General features: G+C 38.9%; 1 protein-coding gene across 1 annotated transcript in view; it reads left to right on the forward strand.

Moving 5' to 3' along the window:
* The window catches only part of NCKAP5 (NCK associated protein 5), a 378,197-nt gene that overhangs the window by 289,217 nt on the left and 70,607 nt on the right, over nucleotides 1–18,373 (forward strand). Inside the window, exons 10-11 of the mRNA XM_031056009.1 lie at nucleotides 2,191–2,229; nucleotides 7,475–7,594. Of these exons, the coding sequence (XP_030911869.1) occupies nucleotides 2,191–2,229; nucleotides 7,475–7,594 (159 nt within the window). The remainder of the gene's footprint in view (nucleotides 1–2,190; nucleotides 2,230–7,474; nucleotides 7,595–18,373) is intronic.

Genomic DNA, 18,373 nt, shown 5'->3' on the forward strand with positions numbered 1-18,373 from the left:
AATGGTAACAACAACACAGTTTGCCAAGTTGCTAGATAATAGAAAAAAAATAGCCACATTTTTCCGAAGAACCTGGTTACATATCTTTGTTATTGAGTTCCTTGGGAGCTATGGATCACTGGCAGGTACTTCCATTTAGATACCTATCTTCACTCAAGAGCTGGAAAGTTTGTCATAAATGCATCAGCAGGTTCAGTTTTTTCCCCATTTGGAATATTATGCCATTTACACTCCTCTGTACAATATGTAAAGCTGTAGGAGTCATTTTGTAGGCTATGCTGTTGTGAGTGACTAGTGCACACTTCAAAGAGCCTTTTCGTTCTTCCTTGGTAAAGTAACTCTGTGTCAGAAAGTAAAGGAATAATGTATTCTCTATGGTTTGTTCAATTTTCAGGTAGAGCAAACAGCCCTTAAAGTACCTGCCAGGAGGAGCAGTGTCAATGGAGAGCCTGAGAGCCTGCAGGGCAAGGCACATGGGCTTTCAAACCCTAGCGTGTTTACTTCTGGTGGTTATTACTGTTCTAATATTAGTCTGTGTCTTCAGTTAAATCATGTAGAGAGCTATTCTTTTGGAGTGTTGTTCCACAGGCTGCCTGAAGTTAGGGACCAGTTTGGGGAAAAAAAAAATTGATACTAGGCAGCTTTATGAGTAGGCACCAAATGTAGCTTTTGTATCTAGCAAAAGTAAATGATTTACAGAAGTGAATTAGCTGCTGCAGCTCTTTGCTCCCCACTAAGTTTGGACCAGTGTTGGTGGGGGTTTTATTTAATTTGCCAAGAGTAACAAGAATCAATGCAGATTATTTAGTGATACCTGCATAAATTTTTACTGTAATTTCAGTAAACCAAAACTAAATCAAAAGTCTTTTTTCTGAGAGAGGCATCTCTACTTGCTCTGCCTAGATGCAGGAGCAAAATGATAAGTCAGCACATTGTGTGATAACATCTGCATATATGGTGTTGAACCTTCAAGTTAGACAGCACCAACAGAAAATCTCACCTCAGTCTTTCTTTCTCTTCCTCCTCACTCCTCCTGTCCTTGCAGGTAAATATAAATTAGAAAGGATGTATAAAATAAATAACTTCATAAATTCCCAGTTGAATATATAGTTCTGCTAATCAATGGTGTGTAATCTCATTCAAGTCAATTGGGCTATGTGGGGTGAATGCCTTCCAACCACATTTCGATGACAGTAGGTACTTTAATTCTCTGTGCCACTTTATGGTTCCTGCTTGTCATGATAGATGTACCATTTTGTCAATATTTAATCAAGAAACAATTAAACTTCATGAAAACATTGAGGCCTCCATCCTTGGCTGGTAAAAATCTGCTCCAGTGAATGCAGTCAATCCATGCTGATGCACACCAGCCAGCCACCTCTAGAACTGTGAGAGTTTCATCTACTGCAAAGAAGAGATGACAGAAGCTAACCAAATGCCCCTCATGTCACACTGCAATTGATACAGTGCACATTTGCTCATAATGAGGACTAACACAGAAGTAGTTTATGTGTATTTCATGTATTCTTAATGGTATTATCTGATTGAAATAATAAAAATGCTAGAAATGCTGGTGGTTGTAGATGGGATGTGGAGTATAAAGCCTCTGACAACTGTGAAACCCTTACAGTAAATGTTTATAACAATCTTTTTACTCACTCTGGTCCTTAACCCTTTGGGCCTCACATTGAGTGCCAAAACAGTACTGTCATGGTTTTGAGCCCAGATGGAGATGAAGCATCACACAGCTGCTTGCTCAAATCCAATAGAATGGGGAGAAGAATCAGCATAAAACTTGTGTGTTGAGATAGGAACAGTTTCCTTCCTGACAACTCCCCCAGTTTATATCACATGATGTTCTGTGGTGTGAAATTTCCCTTTGGCCAGTTTGGGTCACCTGTCCCAGCAATGCTCCCTCCCAGTTTCTTTTGTGAACATCCTGACTGGCAGAGCATGAGATAAGATAAAAAATGGTCCTTGACTTAGGATGAACACAACTTAGCAAAAAACCAAAACATCAGTGTGTTATCAACACCATTTTCATTCTGAATCCAAAGCACAGCACTGTAACAGCTACTGAGAGGAAATAAACCCTGCCCTAGCTGAAACCAGGACAGGCCACAAAAGAAGGTTGTTTTGCCAACATACACATGATAACATATGTAAATTTGTTTACTTTTTCTCTTTCAGGTGGCTAATCAGGTTGTTCAGGCTCTACTAACTCAAAAGGTAAGTTGTGATTTGGGTATTTTCAGTGTAACTTAAAGCTTGCAGATATTCATTGTTTATTTGAGAGATATGTATATATTCTTAAATAGTATACATTTTTAAACTACATTCACACATTCAGTAAGCAGGGGAAGTACTGCACAGGAAAAATACTTGTAGGATAATTGCAAACCTGGCACAATGAAAAGATTCACTGTGGCTTCTACAGAGATCTGTTCTGCATGAAGTCATGTCTGAAATTCCAATTTTCTGAAGTGGTCTTTGAGTTAAACATGATTCCATGATTTCATTCTGTCAGGGAGAGAAAGAGGGAAAGACAAACAAAATATAACAATAAGCTGTGAGCATTTCAATATTCATGGAATGATTCTTTGTGAGGTCTAGACCACTTGATGGATGTGGCATTATTAAAATGCTTTGGATCATTTAGTTGTAAAAAGATGATTCGGAAAGAGACATAAATGCAGTCTTTTAAAGCAGATAGTGCAAAGGAGAATATAAACTGTCTTGTCTACCCTTAATGACAGGACGAGTAATAATGTTCTTAAAATGCAGCACGAAACACAAAGTTAAAATAATCAAGAAAGCTCTTGCCACATGCACAAAAGTGTTCTAGATGCAAATAGTTTTTGAGCACCAGCTCCAAAGCCTCCCTTCACGGGCATCATTCTGCCCAGCAGGGCATCATTCAGAACTCCCTGCCAAGGGAAGAGTGGGGGCAGAGGGGACAGGCTGGGTTGAAAGTATCATTGCTCATCCCACGATTTTTAGATGCAAAACAAAGGTTTTTACTCTGGAAGAGGGATACTGCCTTGCAGCAGTTGGAAGGTGCAGCTCAGAGGTGATTTGTGCAAACCACAACATCCAGGGAAGTTGGCCCTGCTGCTGTCTGTGCTGTGTTTCTCTGTTTACACGTAGGAGTAGGGTCTGTGCATCACCAGAGGACTGCAGAGCTGTTCCTGTGACACCTGCTAGAAATATAACCTGAGGTGTTTTCTAAAAAAATCCCAAATATGTGTTTCACTACAGTTTAAATGGAAATGGAGGTATTTTTTCATGTTAATATACCCAAAAACCTCATACACATTTTGGATTATAAAACCCTATGTGGTGAAATACTCACCAGAGGGTTAATCTCAATATATTAATCTCTAGTTTGGGAATATTTTCATGGTTTCCCAAATGGAGAGAGGAGCCTTGCAAAGGTGTCAGACATTTTGATGACTACATACTTCCTCAGTAATTAATCCTTCCATACCCATAGGAACCAAGGAGTTCCTAAGGATACAATAAAAACAGATCCAAATACATTTAATAAAGTGATTTACTTAGGGTTGATGGGATTTAACAGCTGCTTACCTATTACTGAGTAATAACACCTAATTTAATATCCATAGAAAGAGGAAAGAGGGTACTTTTCTAAATGCTAATGAATATGAAATGTATAGTGCTCCTGACACCGTTCATACAGGTCCTTTTATAAGAAAAGACAGGAACACAATAGTGTACAATAAAGAGGAAATTGCACTCCTCACACCAGTCCCAGAAGGGTAGATATCAGAACCCAAATAGTGGCTGGTAAACAGATAAATCTACAATCATGCAGCTGAGCAGTAAGGCAGAGTCAGTCATGCCACTGAGAGATAGCACACATCAGGAGCAGAGCAAGGCATGGAGAAGAGCTGAGAGCTCTCACAAAAGGGAGAAGAGTGGTTTTGTACAGTAGCACACACTGCGTGGGCTTGGCTGTGAATTTGAAATCATCCCTCAAGGACTAATTTTCACTTAAATGAAGTACAAGCTGTAATGGAAGGAGTAAAGCGCTGTGTGCTTGCCGGGATGTGCAAAGACTGTGATCCCACTGAGAGATTCTGGTGACACAAATTGAGTGAGCAAAGCTTGAGTGATTTGTCAATGTCACCGAATCCTTGAAATGGAATTACAGTCTTAAACGTTCCCTTTTCAAGTATGTAATTTGTTACAATACATATAGAAATTCTCTAACATGAGAGACTTTTTTTTGATGTGACTGGAGAAACTATGTTAAATTGAATTTGTGCTGAGTTAGCCATGCAGCATAATTTCACAATTTCATGTAGCAAAATTCTATGGATTTCTACTTGCTAATAGAAAATTTTGCCTCTAGGAAACTTAAGAAGTCAGATATCCAACAAAATTAACTGAGGCAAACCTGTATGCTATAATACTGAAAACATCCATTCTTTCTCCTTCCACCCAAAGACTTGTCATATAACATGAGCTGATTGGACTGCTGAGAACTGGATTTTTACTTTATTTTTTTTCATGTAAGACTTGGATCAGCAGCTTGAAATTTGAGCTAAACCATCCAATTGAATAATTTTGTGCCCTGTTTATCTACTTCTTGCATTGTAATCTCCTCCATTTTCATCAATGAAATAAAAAATAATTGAATTAAGTGGTAATTAAAGGAATGTATTCAGGAGATTACTCTTTTTACTCTGGGTTCTATTTGAAAGCCATATCTCCATTTTCATCAATCAAATAAAAATAATTGAATTAAGTGGTAATTAAAGCAGAAAGAAGCATGTTCAGAGGGAGAGCAGTGTTTTTCTGGAAGCCCTACTGAGGCCTTGGATCCCATTGTGGAGAAGAGTGAGTCTGATTCACACTGAAGAGATAAAGCAAGACCACAGAGATGCTCAGACATCACTGTACTGAAACCCTAGGAGTACTTTAAATATTTGGGAGATTGCTACCTTAATAGCTAGTTGTTTTGCCCACAGGAGAGGAATTATATGCTTCAGACATTTGATAGTTGTATTAATTGGTAATTTTAGGACTGCAAGTTTCTAAACTCAGACTTTATTTTACCAGAATACTGCTACTTTTATGTGCCTCATTTCTCCTCTGGGCTATGTGTGGCATTACCACTGGCAGGGTTTATAGCATCTGGGTGGGTAATCTACTATCTTATATTTCACTTTTTTACAGAAATTCTGAAGTTTGAAACATAAATCTTATGGTTTTAATACTCTAAGATAGGAAGGTTTTGGGCAGAGGCCTTGCTAAGATTTAATTTTTTTCTACACTGTTAGTTTCTGTGAATCATTTTTCCTGTCCAGTGCCCTTAGTAGTCTTGAAATGTTAAGCACTGTTATAACAGCCAAGGCTCAGCTTTAAATTCTCTGATTTGTGAAAGGCAGATAATGATTGGTCTTGATGCTTGCAGTCTCTATTACTAATAGAGATTCTTGTGCAAGACCAGGGATAAGAGGTCTCACTGACAGGAAGCAAAGCTTCAGGGCTTTAGAAATCATCAGCCTCAAGATTTTTTAAGGGTCGTGGTGGAAGGCTCTTGCAATTTCAACTGAACAGCCACTTGACAGCCACCTAAAACAAATGTTATAAAACCATCAGGAGAGAACAACTGCATTCATCCAGTATTCATAAAATCTGATACATATGCATAAAAAGAGGTTTACAGTTTTCTGGGAGTCTCAAGATGAACATTTTTTATTGTGTGTGTTCACCTCTGATAACCTCAGTGCTGGTTAGAGCAGAGACTAGAGCAACTGTAGGCAAGAATTTAAGCTACATCTGAATACAGTTTCCCCCTCTGACTTGTTTTCTCATCAAGCCAGGTCATCATGTTGTTAATGGTATTGACAGGACAGCATATGGGGGTGCTGAGGCCTCTTTCTCCACCTTCATATGGTGAAAAGTAATATGAGCTAGGCAATTCCAGAGGGCAGCAAATGGCCTAAATTTAAATAATGGTAAGTATTTTGGAGATGTAAATTAAAAAAACAAACAAAACAACAGACATATGGCTGCAGATTATTATTTTTACATGTAATCTTTATTAGGAGACTACCTTCCCTGGTTTGTGAAGCTCACTTACCTCAAAATGGGCAGCTGCACAAAATATTGCTGAAAAGCTCAGTGTCTGCACTGTCTCCAAAATCCTCTCTCTAATGGAATCCTGAGTTCTTTCAGGTGACCAGGAAAAGCAGGTTTTACACTGAAGATAGATAGATAGATAGATAGATAGATAGATAGATAGATAGATAGATAGATAGATAGAAAGATAGACAGACAGATATTAGCTGTATCTGAAAGACAGTATTGGCTTGAGTGGTTTTACACTCCACCTCTGCTTCTAATGGAAAATTTTAAATCTTTTTCATAGAATCATAGAATTGCTTGTATTGGAAGGAACCCTTAAGATCATCAAGTCCAACCATTAACCCAGTGGTGCCAAAACCGTGTCCCCAAGTGCCACATCTACACAGCTTTTAAATATCTGCGGGGGTGATGACTCCACCACCTGTTCTAATGCTTGACAACCCTTTCCATAAGAAATTTTTCCTAATGTATAACCTAAAGCTCTCCTGGAGGCCATTCCAGAGGCCATTTCCTCTTGTCCTATCTGTTGCTGCTTGGGAGAAGAGACCAGTGCCCATCTGGCTAGAACATTCTTGGAGGGGGTTGTAGAGAGTGAAAAGAGCCTCTTTTTTTTCCAGGCTAAACACCCCCAGCTCCTTCAGCTGCTCCTCATCAGGTTTGTGCCCCAGACCCTTCCCCAGCTCCATTGCCCTTCTCTGCACTCACTGCAGCCCCTCAGTGTCTTTCTTTAGTGAGGGGCCCAGAACTGAACTCAGCACTTGAGGTGTGGCCTCACCAGTGCCCAGCACAGAGGGAAATCCCTGCCCTGGTCCTGCTGGCCACACTGTTTTCATCCAGCCAGGATGCCACTGCCTTCTTGCCCACCTGGGCACATCCTGGGGTGCTTGGGAAGACACAGCCCATGCACATCAGGCACAGCAATGCTGGCTTGGTTGTTCCAGGAAAAGCAAGGAAGGGATCAGACTTCAGAGGAGAACCTTGAAGGCACAGTGCCACTTTGAACTTCTGCCTGGTTTAGCATATGTGTTTTACTCAGCTCATGCTTATTACAATATCCATCTATTAATTGCTGCTTTATGCTTTGTGTCAGCTGCAGGATGGAACACATTGCTAGCAAAGTTATTTTTATGCTAACAGAAAACTCTGAAAGGAGGTGCCAGGTAGCTACTGTTCTTCATGACAAGATTTTCTTTAATGTTATAATGGATGATCAAAGGACCAGAGTAAATGAAGGAGCACATTTTTCTGATTTCTACTACTTTAAAAGTTGTGTGTTTATTTCTTCTCAATATCATTAGAGTTTTTATGTGCTTCTCTTACCTGCTTTCTAATCTTACTGTTTTGCCTTGTGCTGCAGGGTCTGAGGGAGGAATGTATAAAGCTGAAAATGAGAGTTTTTGATCTGGAACAACAGAATCGAACTTTAAGTGTGCTTTTCCAGCAGAAAGTCAAACCAGCTTCTGACCTCCTCCTTCAGGTAGGAAATGGCCTTTGTAGAAGCAAGCTATGAGCTTTATATTTCTTAAAATTATAAAATACTTCTCTTCTTTTCAAGGCTATGTCAGTATGCGGGAAATGACAGTTGATAGATTTAATATATTAGAAGAATAACTGTTATCTGTACTCTGATCCCATTGAAACTGAAAATGTGTGCCAGTGAGCTCTGATATTGCATGGAAATCTGGAGAGAGGAGCACACCTGCAGAGCAACTTACTTTTTTAGATGATTCTTCTCTATGATAAATGGAATGATATGGGTTCATTATCCCTCTGCAGGGGAGAAACTCGTATTCCTTAACATCCTGCTTGATGGTGAACAGTGTAATTTCCTGTGAGAAGACAGCCCATTTATTTAACTTTTGCCATATGTGATACTGTCCTGGTTTCAGCTAACTTGCAAGGGTTTAAGTACATCTTCACAGGCTTAGAGTGATTTTTTTTTTTTGCCAATGTTTTATGGGAGGATGTAGCTGAGAAACCAATTGACCCATGTCTCACTCATTAGCCATTCTGGAATACTAAGGGATGTTCCACTATCCTTCTTCATTTGGCAATGTCTGTGATTGTGAATGAACCCATCTCTTTGTCATCCTTTTGCAGAAGAATTGCTTTGCAGAAGCTCCAACAAATCTGACCATGAGCTAGGAGAACAGCAGATGAGGACTAATTGGAACTTGCAGGACATGTCAGCTACATAACTGATACTAAATGTGTATCTTAAACCCTCACTGCTGTGCATGTGTAACTCAGAGGAAAATGTGGCTCTTGCACTGTTGTCCAACAGATGAGGCTGCTGACTCTGCTCAGGGTGGGCTGGGTTTTGTGCAGAAACACAGAAACCTAGCACCAAAGCTGGGTTTGTGCAGAAACACATCAGGCTGCTCACAGCTGATGTTAAAGGCAAGGGAATCTGCATGCTAAGGGCAAATATTGTACTTACTGAGGAGCTCTGAAGCACAGCCACAGCTCTAAAGCCAGAACACCATCACAGGGATCTGAGTTCCTGAGTTTTCCTCAGGTTCTTGTTCTTCTCTTGATTTTGTGTTGATTTGAGTGTTGCTAGGTCAGAACCTCCTCTATCCTGGCTTCCTGTCCCTTGTCCCCTGCTTCCTGTCCTAGTTTATCCTTCACAGACTCCTGCACAGGGGTCTTGATTTATCTTTATTCATTCACAGTTTTGACACATCCACCACAGCATGGAAAGTCTTCATTGCTTCCTTCTGCTTTTGACAGTCTCATCAGCTGCTCCTTCTTCCCAGTTTGGGGTGGTTTTTTCTTTCTTTTTCCTGTTTCCAAAGGGTCTGACTCTCCAGCTGATGTCAGCTTGAGGTTTGACTGCACAGAAGTCACATGCTGCACATTCATTATTGCAGATGCTGTTCCTATTCCCAATTCCTTGTGTGGCAACAATAAAACCAGGTTATTCTGGGAATGCTACAGAAGTGTTGGATAGCATCTCAAAAGTGGGATCAACACTTTGACTTGAGATCCTTGAAACTGCATTGTGCAGCAGCTCTGAAAAAAAGTTGAAAGAAATGAACCTGCACCAGGTGGAAGAAAGAACCAAATGATCTAACACGTTTCCCTGAGGGATTGAAATTATTTTACATCATTGTTCTTGCACAGTTTGGCAGGAACAAATGTACATAGATTTTCTTTTCCCCCCTTTTCGCTTGATTTGTCATTACTGGCTGAGGATAAAAGGGAATTAAGTTCATTCAGAAAGTCCAGATCTCCCTGGAGCAAAATTTGCTGCTATGTCTGTTCTCTTGCTATCAAAAGGTTTTAACTCACTAGATGAAAAAAAAAACAGAGAGCAAGTGGCAGTGTATGTTAGAAAAGGAAGAACTTGTGCTAAAACTCTTCATATGTCCTTTTTTACAAAAAAAAAAAATAAAATCCAAACCAAACAGGAAATATGTGAGTTTCCAGAATTTTAATTATCCTCTAATTATACTCCAGACTCGAATGAATGGCATGTAGTCTGTGATCTTGCTGTCTGAGATACAACATCTGAAGAAGACTGTTTTCTTAGGGCTGAAACTGAGCAAATACTGTTGTGTGCCTGCATAAAATTAAAGAAAAGTTTGCATTATGTCTTCTTGGAAGTGCACACAGCCCAGATTTAGAACAGGAGTTAAATATTGGTTTAGATGTGTCACTCTACAGAACAGTTATAAATATGTGCTTAAGGACATTCCTGTTAGATCATGACCCCAGTCAAGGGAATGGGTAAATTCTGCTAACTGGGGGTGGGAGCATGGGATGTTCTGACCTTTCCTGTACTCTCTGATACAATACAGTTCCATTTTATTTAATGCTGATCTCATCCTAGGATTAGCCACACTCAGTAAAACTACAAATTTTGAAGAATGCCATGGTAGAGGGCACCAGCTAAAAATAAGTAATGTTAGCTACTTTTTCTGCATATCAGCTTCTGTGATTTCATTGTATATTAGCATAAAATTATTCCATATTTGACGTGAGGAGACTCTTGCATTACAGACTAAGCTTATTTTTAAACTGTAAACATTTTGACTTCTCAAATTTAAACAGAAATATAGATTTCTCCTTTTAAAACAAAATTTAAAGGTAAGTGTAGATTTCACCATTGCCCTAGGTTTTTGTGTGTATGATTGGAAGCAGATAATACATGAATGATGTGTCTTAGATATCAGATCATTCACATCTTTTTTCTAGTGAAGGAATTGGTACAAATCTTTTAAATTTGGCCTGCACACCCCACCAATTGCACTGTGTTGGTTTTTCTCATGCTTCTCACACAGTTCAAAAGAAACACTCATTTTGCTACCAATTAAAAAAACAAATTAAATTCGTGTAGCACAGTTTCCATGACTGCCTCAGAAATCCTGCACTGTTAGAAAGGTGTTAAAAGTGTTACTTTTTCATGCATTTACATAAAGTGTAAGTGCTTATGAAGTTGAAACCCCCAGTTTGAAGCAATGTGTGTTGAGCTTGGGATTGTGTGTGTTGCCATGTAAGCTCTCTGCTCCCAGGAATTTTGGTGTGCTTACTGCCTGCAGGGAGGGACACAGATGCTCTCATTCCTGTCATGAAAAGATAAGTAATGCAGTCTCTGATGCAAAATTTTAGGAGGATAAAAAGATAATTCAAGCTTTTTTCTCTTCACCTCTGATACTGTAGACAGTTTTAAGAGCTACCCTCTCTTTCTGGGGCCATTCTTTGTAGCTGAAGTGTGTGATTTATAGAGGCAGTACTAGAATAGATAAATAAGGAGAAGGCTGATTACCTTTTTTTCCCATTATTGTTATTTTGTAATACTCTGAAACAGCTCTTTTAAAATGATGAAGCCTTGAAAAAGTGTTTTGTGTCAGCACCATCTGAGAAAGAGCAATAGTTATAGTTAAAACCTAGCACAAAAGAGCAGATTCTACCAAAGCAGCCTTCATTTTCCTCTGTTAATGTGGCTGCTAAAAAGAAATTAAATTCTGCCTGTCATAGCAAGAGGGGCTGGGAAAGAAAACCAGGAACTCCATTTTAGTGACCCACCTTGTTCTTCATCTGCAAGTGGGACAAAGAGCTGGGGATAATAGTCAAAGATTTAAAACTGAGTAGAGGAAAACCAATTAGAAGTGAAGAGAGAAATCTGTAGATAGTGAAACGAATAAGACAGGGATCAGGGGTTGCCTTCTAATAAATATCCCTTTTTTTTAAAAATTTTAATATCATGTAGCTCTGTTTACATAAATTCAAGATGTTTGCTAGATGAGTTGTTCCCATGGGAGAAGTCTTGCTTTCACTTTTCACCCAGAAAGTTGTTGTCGCGGGGGATTTTTATAAACCATGCAGGATTTTTCAGTGAAAAGGGATAAAAAAGTGGCAAGCAGCAAAATTTATTGGGTTGATTTATTTGATTAAATAAGTAATAAAATTTTCATAGTTGGGAAAGTATAAGATAATATTTCTAATCATAAGATTTACAATATCCCTGATCTTAAACTATATTTTCATTGCCATTTTATTTCCATCATAAAAACTCTACTTTATCAACCACAGAACCAAGCAGGGAGGTCTCCTGAAGCATTTATTTTCTTCTTGTGTTTCTCTGGCTGAATTACTTATATTTATTACTCACGGACCATCCACACTGTTTAATTTCACACCTCAAATTTTGCCTAAAATTCTGCAGCACAGAGTGTTGAATTCTCAGGTGGTCAAGGTGAATTATAATTACTTTATGATGACTGCATTGGTATGAGCCCTTTTAAAAACCTGATGTACAAGACAGAGTGTGGCTGTACAGGCTGTGATGGAACCTTGCACAACTTAGCAGGAAGGGGTAAATTGCAGCAAAGACATTATTATATATGGGAAGAAGAGGGCACTTGATAGCCCTAAGAGCTGCCAAGAGGAGATGGAATGTCTGGGCTCAGAGCCTGACCTCTGGTGCAGCCATCATTAGGCATGATGAGGTCTGAATGCGGGAGGTTAAAAGTGAAGTTGCATTGCTTTACAGCAAAGAGATCTGTGTAATATCCAAGTGTTTCAGAGAGTGGGTGTTTGAGGGCTTGAAATGAAACCTAAAGATGGTCACACACTGTTAGGGAACAGTTTGTCAGCATTCCTAGGTGCATTTCAGTGTTGTTATATGCTGGGGAGCAGGAGGATTTCCTTCTCACAGAAGTCAGGTGCCTGCAGGCTCTCAGGGGAGCAGGCAGACTTGATACCAAATCAGCAAATTGTTTTGCAAGTTGTGAAAGTCCTGCAGCTGACCTGCTTATTTGCTTATTTCACATTTATTCCTCTGCATCCATCAGATTGTCAGGGCACCCCTTTCTGCAAATCTTCAGGAAAGTTCCAGCTCCAGAACAAACTCTGTCCTTTTCTCCTCTGTAAACAAATCAACATAAATAAGTTGTGGCAGCATCTGTAGTGAATATTTCCTTACTCAGAAATCAGGGCTGGTGGCTTGAAGGAGAAATTAATTCCATATCTGCTAATTTCTTCAGCAGTAATTAAATACTGCTTGCAAGTTAAGACAATCTCCAGGGCTGTATCAACAGAGAAGAAGATGATCGCATAAATGTAAAGCATGTTTGAGATATATTAAGTTTAAACTAGTACATTAACCTTTATCCAAGAATTACATTGCTAGCAGAACCCCCTTTTAAGAAGTGTAAGAGTGGATTTTTCTCTATTTATGGTGCTCAAAAGATTTCAGGCCGTTGCCCTGCTGGATTAATTCCTGCAGGTCAAGGCTACCAAAGTGCACAGTTACAGTCATGAAGATCCTACCCCAGGACCTTCATGAGCCTCCAACCTTGCAGCCATGAGAAATTGTAAGAATGCTTCTGTATGTCAGGAGTCAGGACAGTGATCTAGTGTGGAACACTCAATTTTTGAGACTTTTAACAACAAATTAAAGAACATTCTTCATGTGAGGATGGTGATGTCATTATTTCCAATCTTGCATTATCTCAGTAAACTGCTATCTAATTACTTGTTCTGTGTCCCCACTTGCCAATAATATCTTCTGAGAAGACAGAAATATAAAACTTTGAATGTCTGTATTTCATCTCAGCTTAAATCATCAACATGTAATAATACATAATAAACAATATTTATTACTTGCCCTGTTTGCAGCTCCAAATATATATGCTGAAGAAATATTACAGAGATAAAATATTTAGGAGAGCCAATTGGTTAGATAAATGGGTGACTAGAAACTCAGTGATGAGGGAAAGAAAGGAAACATCCCCCTTATGGAGAAACTCAACCTAATCTCCCTAAGCCATATTTCTAGTTTTGAATGCACAGCAGCAGCACAATACCTGAAAGAATTTGGTGGTGTATCTGACATGCAGGTAGCCCTGGAAGGAGCTCCCAGATAGGCAGGCTGATAAAGGAACACAAAAATGTTTGTTAGAGATGGTGGAATGAGAGTAGAGGTAGGCAAGATCCCTCACAAGAGACCAGACTAAAGCAAAGCACAGTGAGAGAGTCAGTGGAAAAAATATTTTAGTAAGAGGAACTTAGATCAAGCAACCTGATAGGTCTGCTCCATCAGTAATTTGTGTTTTGGTGATTTACCTTCTTGTCAGACTGTTGTCCCTTACTTCAGCAATTCAATTCTTACCAATTTGCTCTCAAACAAAATCAAAGCATTAACTTAAGCTCCCAGGGCATGTAGTTGTGATGAGAATGATAATGCATTTAAGAGAAAATTACCCCCAGCTGCTCAGCATTCCTCTGTCCAAGTATTTTAACCAGCCTGGAGAGGTTCCACAGAAAACCAATGTCAACACAAACATGACATTCTGTGATACAATTTGAAATAGATAAATTTCAACTACTGAGCCTAAAAATGAGCCATTTCCATTATCCTGATAAAAATAAATCGCTACAGCTATAGCAAAACCAGCAAATCAAATGAGCAAATAATCTTCAGGAAAGCCACAAGTGATCCTTGGTGAAGTATTTATGAATGATTTTGACTGAGGAGAGCAATATTTTTCAAGTTTTGAAGAAATGTAAAGACATTATTCAAGAGCAAAGAGAGTATTTCAGAGTAAGCACATGTCAGGAGAATGGCGGAGCTGTACTGATGTGACAGGCCTGGACAACAAAAGTGAGATTTTCCTGCCAATTTTTAGACAAAGAAAAATAAGCAACTGACACTGAGTCAACCAACAATTTTTCTTTATTCTATGCATGGATTTTTATTATCAGTGATGAGCCACATGATGGCAGGAATCCAATATGGCATTTGAAACCCTAAGCAAGTTTGTGGACAGAGTAATTAAGTCCAAGAATACTGTTCATGTTTTTTCCTTTATTCCAGGTATTCCACATGGGAATAAATTTTAAAAAGGAAGGAATTCCACAATAGGAAAGAATATTGCTGTATTCCTTTCCAAACCTGTCCTGTGCTTCACTCCTAATAAACGTTAAAAAGACATGATTTTATATTCCATGCAGTTATATTAAACCCACAGTAATGCTTAAATTGTGGCTGCTCTTTCAGCCTGTTGTGTTTGTTGAATATATTAACAAGATTTATTAGCAACTTTCCATGTGAATCCCTGCATAAATGGTCAAGTGTAAGTACAGAGAGGCTGCTTAGAGACTGGTTGTGAACTTAATGAAAACTCTGAGTTACTCATGTGTTTCTGTTTTGTGTGACCAGCACATCCACGTGCTGTCTGATATGTTTCTGGTTTTGCAGTTTGCAATTTATTTATTTTAATATATAGTTGTTGTATTTAAGCCAAGAGTCACTCATTCAGGTTTCCTTTCTAAATGGAAAAAAAAATTATCATGGACATTCTGATAGCAAAAATTAGCATGGATTTGTTCCAATGTTATCACAGTTTGTGATGTGGTACCTACAAGCCACGTGTTACATATAAAAGTACAAGTTCATATCATCAGGTCAGCTTTTAGAGCCTCCCCCCTTCTGGATTTCAGAGTGGAATAAAATAGTAACCTCTGCAAGTCCTGCTTAAATGTGTGCTCCAACAACAGGTGTGCAAGTAATTGTTTTCTCATCATGGTGCATATTTCACACTCTGTAACTCTCAAATGGAATACCAAAAGAATGTAAAAAATTAATTCAAAGATTTAAAGGGCTCTGTCTTGTGGTAAAATGGGAATCTACTGAAATTCTAAAGCACTACAGAATTATAACCTTTATTATTACAGATCTATGATTTTCTTTTTATTGTGCTAATGGAGCTAAGTATGTAGTTCATTTTTATTTTCTTAAAACTCTGAGATTTAAAGGATAACTGTGCAAAAGCATATATGAAACAAATAATAGATAAAGGATGAATTTCATCTGTTATTACACTCAATACATATAAAACCTCAGTTATATTTTACTTTATTGCTCTGTTTTTGTTACTGTTATTTAAGTGCAGTGGCACTTTGAAGATGGGAAGCAATACAGAATCATGGCTCTTTTTACTGAGAAGTAGGTGTGCCAATAAGTGCTCTGCTTCATAACATTTCAACTGTTCAGATTATATCAGGCCAGTGTGAATTGCTAGTAATGTAAAATTACACATTCCATCAAATGAAGCAAACTAACATTATGCTAAGTGGGTTGAGGCACATAAGGTTACTCAATAGGTATTTTCTGTTGCCATCTGTTATGGAAAAAATCATTTTCCTTTGATATACTTTATATTTTTTGTATATTCTTACAGATACTGCACATAGAATAAAGGGTTGATAATTAGAATAAAATGTTACTCATAATGAATCATAAAACACCTAAGGAACCAACCCCATCTTTTAGTATTGAATTTCACTAATGCTCTCCTTTGTTTCCCAAACGACCTATCTTCTTTAATGATAGTTTGGATACTGGTAAGATTCAAATTCTCATCCAAAGGCCGTGGCACTATTGACTAAATCTCTGTTGATTCACTGAGAATGTGAAATACTGTATTGCAAGATAAAATCAGCACGAGGTGCTCAGTGAAACTGAAGAGTCCATTAGTGCCTTAACTCTTAAATTACCATCTGTAATCTCTCTTGATAAGGACGAGCTGAAAGGAAGAGTTACCTTTGTCATTAAATCTTTAACAATGTGATATTGACAGCCTGGAGTTTTTCTGTATTTTTAGCATCTTTAGACTGCATCCCTGCTCCTTTCTTTCTCTAGATGTGAGCAGGCTGTGTTCCATTAGTCACCAGGCAATGTCTGGGTGCAGGAAGGGGCAGTGATTTGTCTGTGTCCTGTGTGCATCACAAGGGCATCTTCCACATTATGAATTAAACTCCATCTTACTGCATTAGAAGTATGGAAACAGACTGCCAAAGTAATGGCATCATGAATTAATAGCTGTGCTTTAAAAAATCTCAAATATACTCCCACTCTTCAGCTCATCTTTCTGGTATACAATTTCAGAAATGAGCTACTTAATTTTGTAGTGTTTTGATCCTAAATTTTTATATTCAGTTATATTTTAAAAGCAGAAATGCTCAATCATTTTTTTAAGTTTCTGTTATTTACTATTAAGTGTTTTTCTCTAAATAAGCCTTGTGTACTTTTCCTGTACAATAGATGAAGGCACAGACACAGATCTAGGCACAATTATTATGAATTATAGATACTGCAAGTGTGAGCATGAATCAGAGATTAGCATTGTGTTTTAGAGGCTCACTTAGATTTATTTGACTAAATGATCCCTAGGAGATCTTGACAACAATTAGAAATATGGGTATACTCTGCCCTGTCACCTGGTACTTGTTCCTGGGGGAATAACAAATGGATTAACCTTTCATTTAGGTCTTCAGGTCCTTCATTCACATGGGACCAGACTTTCAAGAGCTCAGGCATTGTGCTGAGCTCTTCTAAAAATCTAGCTACTGCCAGAATGGGAGCTGATCTCTTTAGAAATTCCTATATAATACCCCCTTAAGCCCTGCTTTTATCCACAGGGAGAAAACGATCAATTCACAAGGGCACAGGTTCCCAGTCAGGAGCTGCCTGTCAGAGCTTCTCCTGAGCAGAGACAGCTGCTGAGAGAGTTTGCAGCTCTGAACCACCTGAGACAGAGGTAAAACTCCCAACCTGGGCCAGGAGAGAGGATTTTCCCATGCCATCCCATGCCAGGTCTAGCCCTAGGCCTGCCGAGGGCAGTTCAGGTCATAAATAATGCTTGGAGGGTATGGAGCCTTTCCTGCCAGGAGCTGTGAGTGGCATTTTCCATCTCCTGGTGTTCCTGCTGGCTGGGGCAGCGGGAGGGAGGTGCAGATGAGCATGGGCAGTGCAGGGCAGTGTCCTCAGGCCATCCATGCCCCCTCCTTGCTGGTACCAGCACCAGCTCTCCCTCCTCACCTGGGCTTCAGCCTTACCTGGCCTGCATGGCCAGCCTGGTGCTGAGGTCATTCCAAGGTTCCTCATCCCTCCAGTGTTGGTGGAATTCCAGAAGGCTGCAGTGAAGGTTTAAGCTGCTTGTTGAGATCATCAGGTCTCCAGAGTTGTGCTGGGTCCTGCACAAGCCCTGAGATTTTGGCGTATCAGGATAAGCCTTGAAGAACTTGCATCTGGAGGTCTTGTGGTCAGATTTGGGACTTCCAATAATGAAATCCCACTGGAAATGCACACTTACGACCATCTAGAAGCTTTATTTCTGAAAAGCAGTAGAAGTTTGGGAAGCCTATGGGGTAATTCCTGTCCTGGCAGAAATTCTTTTCATTTCAGTAGAAGTGAAGCAAATAATTCCTACCAGCTGGGAATCTACCCACTTCTTTCTAAATCATACTTTTAAGTGCTTTGATGAAAAGGAACAGAATCAAGTACCTTATATCCAGGTATTCAAGAACAAAGTATCTTCTTATTAGAAATTATTCTGTCAGAGACAAAAACAATGCATTAGAGTTGGAGAGAAAATATGTATGTAAAAGCCTTAAAATAACAAAAAAAGTAGTTCTTGCAACTCTCCTCCTACTTTTAAACTCCTTTCAATCCACATGACATTTCAGCAGTATTACACACACAAAAAAAAAAAAGAAAAAGAAAAGGAGAGTGGAGAAATGGAGTAACTTTTTAATGCATAGTACTGAGGCAAGGAAAATATGGCTTGTTCAACGTTAACCTTGACAAATTCATGTTCTTGTCATTTAAATGAATGAACCTTTCCAGTGCCTAGATCACTGGACCTTGGGAAACAGCAGTGAGGAAGGATTGTAGAAACAATCCCCATCTCTGTTAAGTTTTTGGGTTGGGTTTTTTTTTTTTTTGAGTAAATGAATGATTTCAGTG

The sequence above is a fragment of the Geospiza fortis genome, unplaced genomic scaffold (assembly GCF_000277835.1).
Source record: "Geospiza fortis unplaced genomic scaffold, GeoFor_1.0 scaffold112, whole genome shotgun sequence".
In the NCBI taxonomy this organism is placed as follows: domain Eukaryota; kingdom Metazoa; phylum Chordata; class Aves; order Passeriformes; family Thraupidae; genus Geospiza; species Geospiza fortis.